This window comes from Sminthopsis crassicaudata, chromosome 6 (genome assembly GCF_048593235.1).
Source record: "Sminthopsis crassicaudata isolate SCR6 chromosome 6, ASM4859323v1, whole genome shotgun sequence".
NCBI classification, from domain to species: Eukaryota; Metazoa; Chordata; class Mammalia; order Dasyuromorphia; family Dasyuridae; genus Sminthopsis; species Sminthopsis crassicaudata.
The window spans coordinates 186,554,110-186,567,067 of NC_133622.1; the positions used below are offsets into that span (position 1 = coordinate 186,554,110).

The 12,958-nt window shown below is 35.6% G+C and overlaps 1 protein-coding gene across 1 annotated transcript in view; it reads right to left on the minus strand.

Moving 5' to 3' along the window:
- RGS12 (regulator of G protein signaling 12) overlaps window positions 1-12,958 on the minus strand; it is a 208,328-nt gene that overhangs the window by 37,652 nt on the left and 157,718 nt on the right. The window contains 4 exon segments of the mRNA XM_074274976.1: window positions 614-690; window positions 4,370-4,523; window positions 6,548-6,727; window positions 8,604-8,747. Coding sequence (XP_074131077.1) covers window positions 614-690; window positions 4,370-4,523; window positions 6,548-6,727; window positions 8,604-8,747 — 555 coding nt within the window.

Here is a 12,958-nt window from a genome sequence, read left to right on the forward strand (position 1 = left end):
ACCCTCAGATAGGGTCATGATCCACAATTTAAGGAGCTTTGATCTAGACCAATTCCCTCATTGTACAGATAAGAAAACTGAATTTAAAGGACACTAACGGATTTGGTCAAAAAGGTCACATAGCTAGAAAACATGTGAGACTGGACTTGAACAGGGGTTATCTTAGGACTTTATAGGATAAAAAGGTCCTATCTTTTACTTCCAATGGTGTCTGACTGTATATATCTCATATTGATGTAGCTATTTCATCAATATGATGAAATATTATCATCCCCCATTAAACTGGAAACTCCTTGAGGGCAAGATCTCTTTGCCTTTCTTTGTATCACCCATGATTGCCATAGTGCTTGGCACACAGAAAGTACTTAATAAATGCTTCTTGGCTTTGTACATAAGTACTAAACAGATATTTGTCAACTGGCACATAAAGAAAAAATGTGCACCCAAACCTGAGCATTCATTTCTATAATGTTAATTTTCATTAATAAATAAGGGCATTTAATTTTAATCCTTGTGAAGTTAAAGACAGAATAAACAATGTTTAGTTTTATAAATAAGATTTTATCACCATTTAAAGATAAATATGTTGTGTTTCTGAAAAGCCATGATTTACCAAGTCAAGGCTTGCAGCAGAAGACATGGAACCTTGTGATTCACGTCGATGTAATCCTCCATTAGAATGAAGAGTATCTTTGTGGAGAAAAAAAGTTAGAGATAGCATTATTAGTCACTAAAGCAACAAAAAAGTTTTGTTTTGAAATTTCCATTTATAATCAACACCACAATTATTTGCATACTTCACCAAATTTCTATTTTGCTTAGCTTTGGAGGTCTGCTTTATAGACCTATCTGAAAACTGTTATAAAAAAAAAATCTACTCATTTGATGGATAATTTGTTTTCTTGTAGAGCTGAAAATTTACCTTTCAAAATTCTGAAGGCATAAACAAAGCCAGAGAGTTTTATTCAAGGACTAATAATTAAAATATTCATTACATTGAGTAACTGGTCAGTAATTCATTTAGAATTCTAATCTCAAACTATATTTAACTAGCCTCCAAATAACAACATGTACTTAACAACAAAGCAGATAATCCTTAAGGATCCCACACCTGTGCTTTTGATCATTAAGGATAGACTTCCTAAATAGCTTGTTTTCAAAATGTCTTTTCTTCAAAGCATTTTCATTAAACTCTACTTATTTGGACTAATTAAGATGTAGGCCTGTTAGAATTAGTAGAAAAACCATGAATTATTGAGTATTTTAAAAGAAAACATAATTTTCATTTCTTCAGTTATATAGTTTTCCAAAAAAAAAAAAAAAAAAAACTAACAAAATACTGCCTAATAGAGGTTAAGCAGTTTGTTGAAGTGAATAGTGATTTTAAATTATCTAAAAGTTTTAGAGAAAATAGCAAACATTTGCATATGTTAAAGCATTTAAAATTACTTTTATTTTCTTTAGTCTTTTAAATAATCTTTCATAGAATTATTTATAAATCAACTGATAAATGTTCATTAAGAGCCTCCTGTGCTAGAAAAGACACTAGATTTGGAATCAGAATTGATTTTGAATGCAGGCATACTGACTGTGTGTGACTTTGGGGAACTCGAGGACTCAGTTTTCTCATCTGTAAAATGTGGTTTCTTTTCCAACTCTAAAATTCCATAATCCTACTATGAAGAAAGAACTGGATACAAAGATAAACTTCAGCCACATGCCAAGACTTGTTGTCTGTGTTCATTCTAGAAGAGGACCATGACCTCAGGAAGGTGAGGCCCTATACCTACAGGAGAATTGGACTGAAGTGAGGATGGGCTGTGCAAGGTCACCTGCCTCACTTTTTTCTCCAGAGCCATTGGGGTCCAGTGGCCAGATAGAGATCAGGATGACTGGAAATGGTCCTGGATACAGAGGAAGACTCTGGCCTTTTAAAATTATGGTTTTTCCCAGGTTGGCAGGAGTAATATAAAAGAAAATACACTAGTTTTGGAGCAAGAAGCTGGTTTTGAATTCAGGCTCACTGTGTGACTTTTAAAAAATCTGTTAAGCCTTATGGGAGCCAGTTTTACTAGAATGCAAAAGGTTGGAAAAAAATGACCTCTACTTTTTTTTTTTTTTTCTGAAGCAATTGGGTAACCCTTCCCAGTGACTTGCCTAGGGTCACACAGCTAGGAAGTGTTAAGTGTCTGAGGCCAGATTTGAACTCAGGTCCTCCTTATTTCAAAGCTGATGCTCTATCCACTGCACCACCTAGCTGCCCCTTCTTCTAACTTTAAAATCTTATCATTTTACAGTGAATAAAGAATTACATAAGAAAGATAAAAGTTCAGCCTAGTTTCAGCCTAAAGTATTACAAAGTCTAACAATGAGCTCTGATTCTATTTGGTTGAGTGTTCTATCACTAATGCAAATTAGTAAAGCAAGCATTCTTAACCTTTTTCTGGTATCATGGACTCCTGTGGCAGTCTGGTGATAGCTATGGAATCCTTCTCAAGACAATATTTTTAAATATATAAAATAAAATTCAAAGGATGACAAAAGAAATCAATAATAATGAAAAAAAGTTATAATTGCTTTTCTCCCATTCAAGGAAGGATCTCATGAACACGAGGTTAAAAACATCTATGCTAGAAAAATTGAAAATCATGGAAGTGGAAGGACCCTTAAGATGTAGAACATAAAGAATGGGAAATAATGTCAGGATATGGAATTGGGAGTTTGAAAGGGACCATAAGATACAGAATATAGGAGGTTACAGTTACATGGGTTAAAATCTATCTGTTCAACTCCCTCGGTTTTGCAGATAAGGAAAATGAGATGCAGAGTAAAGAAGGCCTTGCCCAAAATCATACAGTAAGTTAATGACCGAGCTGGGCTAAGTCAGATTCTGCTACTCTTGATTAGTATAGAGCACCTTCCTATACCAAATTGCCTACTTCCAATTGATTCTCACTTTTAAAATTTAATTCATTCATACACAGAGATAGCTCAGATCTATTAGCTGGGCGCCTGGTATACCACACTTACTCATCAGAATCACCCCTGAATAACCAACAAGAAGGATTCTGTTTTATCCTGGAGGCAATATTAGAAATGAGTCGTTATTTAACTTATCCTTTGGCCTTCCGGCCAGATCTTTACTTGAGCTATGCAATACTGTGAAAGGGCATGTAGACTTCTACCAGCTACCAGCTGCACCAGTCACGTGACCTTGGATAATTCACTTAACCTCTGAGTCTGACCGTCAGTTTTCACTTCTGTAAAGCAGGGATAATACTATTTGACATTACCTACTCCACACGGTTGTGATTAAATCATGTGTAAGCTTTAAAGCATTATAAGAAGAAATATGAGTTACCATTTTTATAACATTTCTCCCACCCATTTTTTCAACCTTCAAAGAAAATTTCACCACAGAACTGGGTTGTGCCTTCCAGTGGCCAGTATAAATCTTTGTGGGGCTTTTTTTCCCCCACATTATTCTACATGGCTAAGATAGCCAGTCCTATGCCAAACTTGGCCTAACTGCTCTCCTCCATTCTTTCTCTTTGGTCCAGCCCCTATTCTGGGATGTCACCCTTTTACCTTCCTCCTCCCCATACACTCTATCCTTCTAGCATAGGAATCTGTTACGTATTAGACAAAAAAAAAATCTCTAATCTCCCAGCTTTAGTTTTAGTAAAATGTTAACTTGGTTGAAAGAACTAGGAATTTCTAGCTCACAGAAAAGACAATTCAGAAGCTCATGTCTGTATTCTTCAAGTATTTTAAGAGTGCTGTTACTTGAAAAAGGATTAGATTTATTCTGCCCAGGACTAGAGGACAGAACTGGGACCAATGGGTTGAAGTTACAGGGAGGCAGTCTTTAATTCAAGTCCTACAGGGAGTGGGTTGATTTAAGAGGGAGTGAATTTCCAGGCACTAGAGGAGGGCCTGAAGCAGAGCTAGTAGTCCTCTGTCTACAGATGCTGCAGAGGGATCTCATACTATTGTACCATTCACAGGACCACTGATTTGGAGTTAAAAGGGATCTCAAAGGTGACTGAGTCACCATCATTTTATAAAGGAGAGAACTGAGTCCTAGAGAAGCTAGATTTCCCTAAAGTCTCTTCTAATACTAAGTCTAGGAAAATTCTGAAAAATAAACTCTACCTTTTATTTGGCATAAATAAATGTTATGCAAATACATTTTAGCTAGGGCGTGAAGTGAAGGTTGAATTACAAGGTACATATACCTCTTTTTTTTTTTTTTTTTTTTTTTTTTTTTTTAGCAAGATCTGAAATTATTCTTATTTTGTGGAAAACCATAGTGTTACCACTTCAAAATTAACTATGGATCAAATGATATAGCCAAAAAAGACAATACCATGTGGGTGATCCCCATGTTCCTTCTTCTTCTGGGACCGTCCAGTGCTCTTATTCCTTGACCAGGAAAAAAATGTTCCTTTGCGTTTCTTCTCCCCATCTTCCTCTCCTGATTCTTCATTTAAGGATCTTCCTGATTTTGACTTTCCACTTAACTGTCATTAAATTTAAAACTTTTTTAAAACAATATGTCATCTGTCAGTGCTATTAAAATGTTAAAGTATACTGAGCACCAAACTGAAAAAAGGGGGGTATAGAATATATCTCCAGTGATCACATTAAAAACTATTTTAATTGAATTCAACACTTATTAAGTTTCTCCCATATGAACAACAGAAATAGTGCTAGGCTACAAAGATGAAAAATGGTATAGTTTCTGCCCTAAAGAAATTTAGGACCTAAAGTGAGGATATAACACATAGGCAGATATGGGCAGGTTGAAATAGAATGTAGACGGCCTTAAATATCAGGCTATTTTAAATCATACTTCTGCATTAGGGAGAATATTTGGGGAGCTAAGTGAAGGATGAACTTAAAAACAGAGGAAACAAGAAAGCAAAAAGGTCATACAAATCAAAACAGGCAATCCAAACAGAGAATAAGCTAGATTATTTTTTCTCTTAATATTTATATAGCACATGCACACACACACACATGTGTACATATTTAGATATGCATGTAGGCACATACATATATATGCAGACATGTCAGGGATGTTATGCTTATATGTGTGGGGTAACATGTTTTGCATCTGCATAAATACATACAGACATATACATATATGGGTGCAAGTGTGTGTATATATTTACATATCCCTTCTGACCCCCAATACACTAAAGGAGTCACCACCTTGCTTTTGTACTTAATGTGGCCCCAGGACGCTTACTCAGTGGTTTCTTGACTTTATGCCAATGGAGATTTTTAAGCATCGAGGAACATGATCAGAGTTTCATGCTGAGAAGAATAATCTGATAGTGTTGTATAGTATTAGATAGAATGGATTGAAAAGAATAGAGATTTAAGGTGAGGAAACCAGTAGGGAGGCTATAAACAATAGCCCATGTGAAAGGTAATAAGGGCCTGCGCTAGTGTAGGGATCGTGGGAATGCTAAGGAAGAGAAAGATGAGGGTCATGGCAGAAACCCATAATGACCAGATATGGGGACAGGGGAGGTTAAGGAGTGAGTGGGAGATAAGGAAATGCATGCCACAAAGATGAAGCTTTTTGTTTGCTTTTTTTTTAAGTAAAGAGAATAAGAGGGAATAGTTAAATGGGGTAACATCAGGGTTAAAAGAAACATTTTGTGCTTTGCTTTCTTTTGAACAAAAAGGAAGAGCTATATATAGTGTAGACAGGGGAGGTAAAGGAATAAAAATGTGGGGAAAAAAAGAAGGGATAATACTAACAAAGCTACGTTCTGATGAGGTTAGGAAGGAATGGGATCAAGAACACTGCTAGAGAGGTTTGGCTTTTGCCAGGAAAAAGGACACATCTTCCTCAGAACAAGGAGGAAAGGAAGAGAGGACATTTATGTTAGATGGCCTTTATCTCCTTGACAAAGTAGGAGGAAAGAAAATCTGATGCAAATGACTTAGATGGTAGTAGGTTGAATATTTGAGAAAAGTTAGAATGGTCTAAGTAGTTTTTCAGGAGTTCAGTCAGGAAGCAATTAGAGCCAAGGAGGAGGAATGAACATAAGTGACCCAGCTAACGCTAAACAATATTAATTTGCAGTGGATCCAAGTAACACTTTTTTCCCCAAGCATATAGGTTTTAATGTGTTTGCTAAGTTGAAGATTTTATGATCTCAAACAAGAAAAAAGAGAAGCAAATGTGATGTTCTCTAAGGCTGGGTCATTTGAATTAAAACACAGGCATGAAGGTTCTGATCAGAAACATAAGCTCCTATTAAAACATTGTTTCAAAAGGAAAATAGATTTACAATCTCTTTTCCAGGAACATACCCCTCTTTATGAGTACAAAAACTGCCTGTATTTGAATGCCCAATATCTTCCAATATGTGCTTATTTTCTTCCATGCGGAAAAAAAAAAACTGAATTCAAATTTCCATTCATTTCATTTTCTACAGTATGATTTTCATTTCAGTTTTTATTACATTATTCATTTTTTAAAATTAACATTATATCTTCAGTCTACTACGAGTATAATAAGTGGCACCTTTTTTGGCGTTGAGACATTAGAGCGATCCGAGCTAATGCTGTGTTTAGAGGCAGGACTACTTGGGACCTGTTGTGAATCAGGTAGAGAGCGACCTTCTACTTCTGCCAAAATACATTCTTGATAAAGCTGGGATTTCAGAAAACGAGTGTAACTATCAAACTTCATCAAGTTAAAAATCTGAAAAGTAAACACAGTGGAACATATGTGAATCTGAAGTCTAAAATGCATTACTCAAGTTTACAGTTAAAATGTTGATTGGATGGGCAGTATAGATCAATCATCCCCATTTTTGAGGACATTGTTTTTGCTCCACCTTCCTCCCAAATGTCAAGGCCTCCTAAAACTCTTCTAGCATTTATGTTTTTATCTAAAGTCATTTGTCTCACCACATTTTTAAAAACTGCCCTCTCATGTGTTACTTTCAAAAAGATTTTGATAATGAGCACAGTATCAGTAATGAACGGATTATCAACAGTCCACCAACTCAGAATCTTTTATAAATTTTTATTTTACTGAACATAAAGAAACATTTTTAAAACCTCCAGAACATTCTAAGTGAGAGCTACTTTCAAAGTATCCAAATCCCAAATTAAGACTAACCAAATGCTTTTTCCATCTTGCTGATCCAAATGTGCAAATTGCTTCTCAAGCATTGTGAATTCTTAAGACTTTACAGCCTCAAGAATCCTAAACGTATCATAAAGAGCTCCAGGGTATTTAGGGACCCTTCTGAACCACAGTTTTGGAATGGTCCTATAAAACTGAAAGTAGGGTCTGCAGCTGCTATTCAATACCTAAAGTATAAAGCTGAACACAAGCCTTAGTCCTGGGAGACTAAGGAACAATGTGTACTATTATTTGAGCTATTAGTATTAGGAGCCATTTTTTGTTATAATTGGTGGGGAGGGGATTGGGAGCAGAGCTGGATCTGTGATTTTATCTGTATGAGAAATGACTAGTATGGAAACTCCCTCCAACGACACAAATCAGAAACTCATCTGACCAAAAATTTTAGTCTTGAGGTCTCCCAGGACATTGAGAAGCAGAGCCACTTGCTTATAGTCACACAGTCTGTGAGAAGCAAGGACTTGAAGAAATGTCTTCCCAACTTCTAAATCCAGCTTTTTAACAATCACCCTTCTGTCTCTACAATCTGCAACTTCTATAAAATCCCTAAAAAGGATTTATCCAATATCTGGTTTTTTTAATATTTCAGAAGAAAATGCAAAATGCATTATCCATTGTGGCCATTCACTGTGACAAAGAGTAACTTGGCATCATTGAAATTAGCATGCAGTTTTCCAAATGGCATCTAGGCCACTCTACTCCTTCTATTCAATCTGGCCTGAGCTCACTGTTCATCTGCAGGCCAATCAAAGATATCTACAAAGGGGCTAATTCCATAGGCTATTTATGTAGCAGTATGTCATAACCTCTGTAAAGGGTTTTTCACCCACTGTGTTTTTCTTTTATGAACCACAAGCTTGATTTCCTTTAGTAAGAAAAATAATTTCATATGCCACATGTACATACATATATATTACACAGTAAATGTAAAAAGTATGGCTATGTGCATAGATAAGAACACTTTAGATCACAGAATCACAGAAGCCCTAAGTCCAATCCCTTTCACTTTACAGATAAGGAATCCAAGTCCCAGCAAGCGAGGATTTATTAAGCATCTGCTACAGAACAGGCACTGTGCTAAGCCTTGGAAGTTAAGTGACTTGCCCAAAGTCTAACAAGTAGCAGCAGTAGGAATTGAGTTCAAGTACCCTGACTGCAAGCCAGTGCTCTTCCTAAGACAGAGCAGAAGGTTAATACAGGACACAATGATGGAAGTTAATTGACCCCTCTCTTGGAACCTCAGAAATCTTCAGGGATTTCCGCTAATTCTCACCTTCTCTGTAAAAGCAGAAACTACTTGAGGTATTGAGAAATAACTCCATGTTTAAGCTGGCTCATCAGTTGCTCTTGTGCACATCCACACTTTAAAAGGAAGAGCCTCACCACCCCTGGGTTCATTCCGGCAAAAGTTGAGAGAAGCAATTACCTGCAGCTGTTGCTCCTTGAACATGTCTGGATGTGGTGCATTGAGAATATCATCGGCCAACTGTGCCTGGCTGTCGATGTTAACTGGTGTGGTCGCTTTGCTACACAAGAATTTTGTGAAGATCTCACGGGCTCTATAGGAAAGCTAACAAATAAAATGAGAGAAAGAAATTCTGACCATGGCATACTATGGCTTGCACAACATCACAAGTGAGCTCTTCAATACAAGTGTTAAAAAATAAATTCAGATAGTTAATTCAACTAGAGGAAACAAACAGAATTACCTAAGTCTTTTTATCTTTAACCAATATTCTTAATTAATATAAAAGTTAAGAAGTTCTAATAGCTCTGGTCATCTGTGGTCACAATGACTTAAAACATGACAGATCCTGAAAAAAAATTAGTTTACAACTGTGGGTAGGACTGAGTTGAAAAGTAAATGGAGTCACAATCAAAGATAAAAACATTAGAATTTTAGAGTAAAAACTCACTTCAGGAATCTAAAAGATTCCCCAGTCTTATTTTACAAATGAAGAAACTGAGTTCTAGAGCAGGGAAGAGACATAGGATGTAACGAAAGAGCAGTAAACTTTTAAGTTAACAGACTACAGAGTAAATCTGGCTGAATTCTGTGATTTTTTCCCTCTGAATCTTAATTTCTTCATGTGTAAAATTTAAGAGCACATGCCCTTCTAAGTCTAGCCTCTTACTGTAAGAAAAGGGTCAATCTTCGAGTACTGTAGACATCTGAGTGATAATGATAAAGATAATAATGATTACCCAAAATAGAAGTGTTCATGACACACAGACAAAGAATGACAGGGCTCACAATAAATAGAAGGCTGGTCTCTGGAGTACTAGAACAGATCCACTGCTCTTTCCATTAAACCATGATTTTTACTGTGAGCCTAGTCCTTCAATCACCTTGTTATAATAACACTAGAACTACATAAATATTCTGGAAAGAATACTTTGTTGTTTTGTTTTGTTGTTTTTTTTAATATGTATTTTCCCAATTACACATAAAAATAATTAACATTCTTTTTTTTTTTTTTTCCTGAGGCAGCTGGGATTAAGTGACCTGCCCAGGGTCACACAGCTAGTTAGTATTAAGTGTCTGATTTCATTTCTTAAAAAAAAATTTGAGTTCCAAATTCTTTTCTTTTCCATCCCGACTCCTTGAGAAGGCAAGCATTTTGATAAAGGTCATACATGTATAGTTGTGCAAAACATATTTCCATTGCTATGAAATGATCCAATCAACCATTCTGGAGAGCAATTTGAACTAGGAACAAAGGGTCATCAAACTGTGCATACCCTTTGATCCAGCAGTATCTCTCGAGGGTTGGTATCCCAAAGAGATCATAAAAGAGGGAAAAGGGCCCAAGTGTGCAAAAATGTTTGTGGAAGCTCTTTTTGTGGTGTCAATGACCTGGAATTTGAGTGGATGTTCATCAGTTAGAAAATGGCTGAATAAGTTGTGGTGTAAGAATGTAATAGAATATAATTGTTTTATAAGAAATGATAAGCAGGCTGACTTCAGAAAAGCCTAGACAGACTTAATGAACTGATGCTGAGTGAAATGAGCAGAACCAGATCATTGCACACAGTAATAGTAGATTTATGTGATGACCAACTGTGATATACTTGGCCCTTCTCAATAGTGTGATGGTTCAAGATAATTCCAATGAATTTGGGATGGAAAATGCCATCAGCAACCATGGGGACTGAATGTGGATAAAACATAGTATTTTCATCTTTTTTTTTTTTTTTTTTTTTTTTTTTTTTGCTTTGTCTGCTTTTTCTTTCTCTCATGTTTTTTTCCCTTTTTGTTTGTTTTTCTTGCTCTAAATGACAAGTATGGAAATATATTTAAAAGAATTGCACATATTTAACCTATATCAGATTGCCTATTATCTTGGGAAGGAAGAGACAAGGGAGAAAGGAAGAAAAATTTGGAATACAAAATCAATGTTGAAAACTATCTTTTTTGGATATTTATTTGGAAAATATTAAAGTATTTAGAAAAATAAAATATTATTGAGAAAAAAATTCCATTTTGTCATGTGGTAAAAAAAAATGTACTCTCTTATCCCCCCCCAAAAACAATAAAAATAAAGTTTTTAAAGTATGCTTTGTTCTTCATTACTCTTTATCTGTTCTTTTTCTGTAGGGAATAACATTTTTCTTCATAAGTCCTTCAGAATTGTCTTGAATTACTCTATGGCTGAAAAGAGCGAAGTCATTCACAATTGATCATCATACAATGTTGCAGTTACCATGTGCAATGTTCTCCTGATTCTGCTCACTTAGCTTTGTATCTGTTCACGTAAGTCTTTCCAAGTTTTTTTTGACAGCATACTGCTCATCATTTCTTACAGCACAATAGTATTCCATCACAATCCTAACTACAACTTTTTAATCATTCCCACTTGATGCGCATCCCTTCAATTTTCAATTCTTTGGCACCACAAAAAGAGCTGCTATAAATATTTTTGGACATGTAGGTCCTTTTCCTTCTTGTTTTTTTTTTAATCTCTTTGAGATACAGACATAGTTAAGTGGTATTACTGGATCAAAGGACATGCACAGTTTAACAGTCCTTTAGACATAGTTCCAAATTACTCTCCAGAATGGCTAAATCAGTTCACAACTTGACCATTAGTGCATTATTGTCTCAATTTTCCCACATTCCCCCAACATTTGTTATTTTCTTTTTCTGTCTTATTAGGCAGTCTCAAAAGTGTGGTCCCTCAGAGTTGTTTAATTTACATTTCTCTAATCAAAAGTAATTTAGAGCATTTTTTCATAGGACTATATATTGCTTTGATTTCTTTATCTAAAAACTACCTGTTCATATCCTTTGACCATTTATCAATTTGGGAATAACTTGTATGCTTACAAATTTGATTCAGTTCTCTATATATTTGAGAAATGAGGCCTTTTATCAAACAAACTTGTTATAAAAATATTTTCAGTTATGATTACTGTATATTTCCATCTACCCCTATTTCCCCCATTTATCCTTCCTTCCTTCCTTCCTTCCTTCCTTCCTTCCTTCCTTCCTTCCTTCCTTCCTTCCTTCCTTTCTTCCTTCCTTCTTTCCTTCCTTCCTTCCTTCTTTCTTTCCTTCCTTCCTTCCTTCCTCCCTCCCTCTCCCTCTCCCTTTCTTTCTCCCTCTCTCTCTCTCTCTCCTTTCACCCTATGCATACTCTGACAACCATATCTGCAAATCAGACATTCCCTCTATCAATCCTTCTCTCCTTCCCCACTTTTCTTATACCCTTCCTCTCCTATGGGATAAGACAGATTTCTATACCCAATCGAGTGTTTGCATATTATATTCCTTCTTTGCACCAATTCCAGTCACAGTAAGGTTCAAGTGACCCAAGTGATCCATCCCACATTTCACATATTCCCCTCCACCGCTCTTTTGTGCCTCCTTTATGCAAGATAATGTACTGCATTCTACCTTTCTCTTTCTCCTTCTCCCAGTGCATTTCTCTTTTCGCCCCTTATTTTTATTTTTTTAAATATCCCATCACAGGCAATTCACACGGGTGTCCTCTGTCTATGCTCACTCCTTCTAAGTGCCATAATAATGACAAAGGTCTTAGAGAAAAGTCTTATCATCCTCTCCTACAGAAAGGTAACCAATTTAATTTTACTGAATCTCTTATGATAGCTCTTTCCTGTTTATTTTTTTATGATTCTATTGAGTCCTATATTTGAAAGTCTAATTTTCTATTCAGTTTTGAACTATTCATCGGGAATACTTGAAAGTCCTCTATTTCATTAGATACCCATTTTCCCCCTTAAGAATTATACTTGGGCTTTGATGGGTAGGTGATACTTGGTTGTGTCTTAGCTCTTTTACCTTTGGGATAACATATTCAAGCCCTCCAGTCCTTTAATGTGGAAGCTGCTAAATCTTGTGTGACGCTGAGTGGTTCCATAATATTTGAATTGATTTTTTCTGGCTGCTTGCAATATGTTCTCCTTAGCCTAGGATCTCTGAAATTGCTGGGAGTTTTCATTTTAAGATCTCTTTCAGAAAATGGCTATAGATTCTTTTAATTTCTATTTTACCTTGAATTCTAGGATATTAGGGTAGTTTTCCTATATAATTTCTTGAAATATAATGCCTAGACTTTTTTATCATGGATATCAGATAACTCAATAATTCTTAAATTTTCTCTCCTAGAACTATTTTCCGAATCAGGTGTTTTTCCAAAGATATTTTTCATATTTTCTTTTATTTTTTTCATTCTTTTGATATTTTTGTTTCTTGATGTTTCAAGGAGACCTTAGATTCCACTTGCCCAATTATAATTTTTAAGGAATTATTTTCTTCAT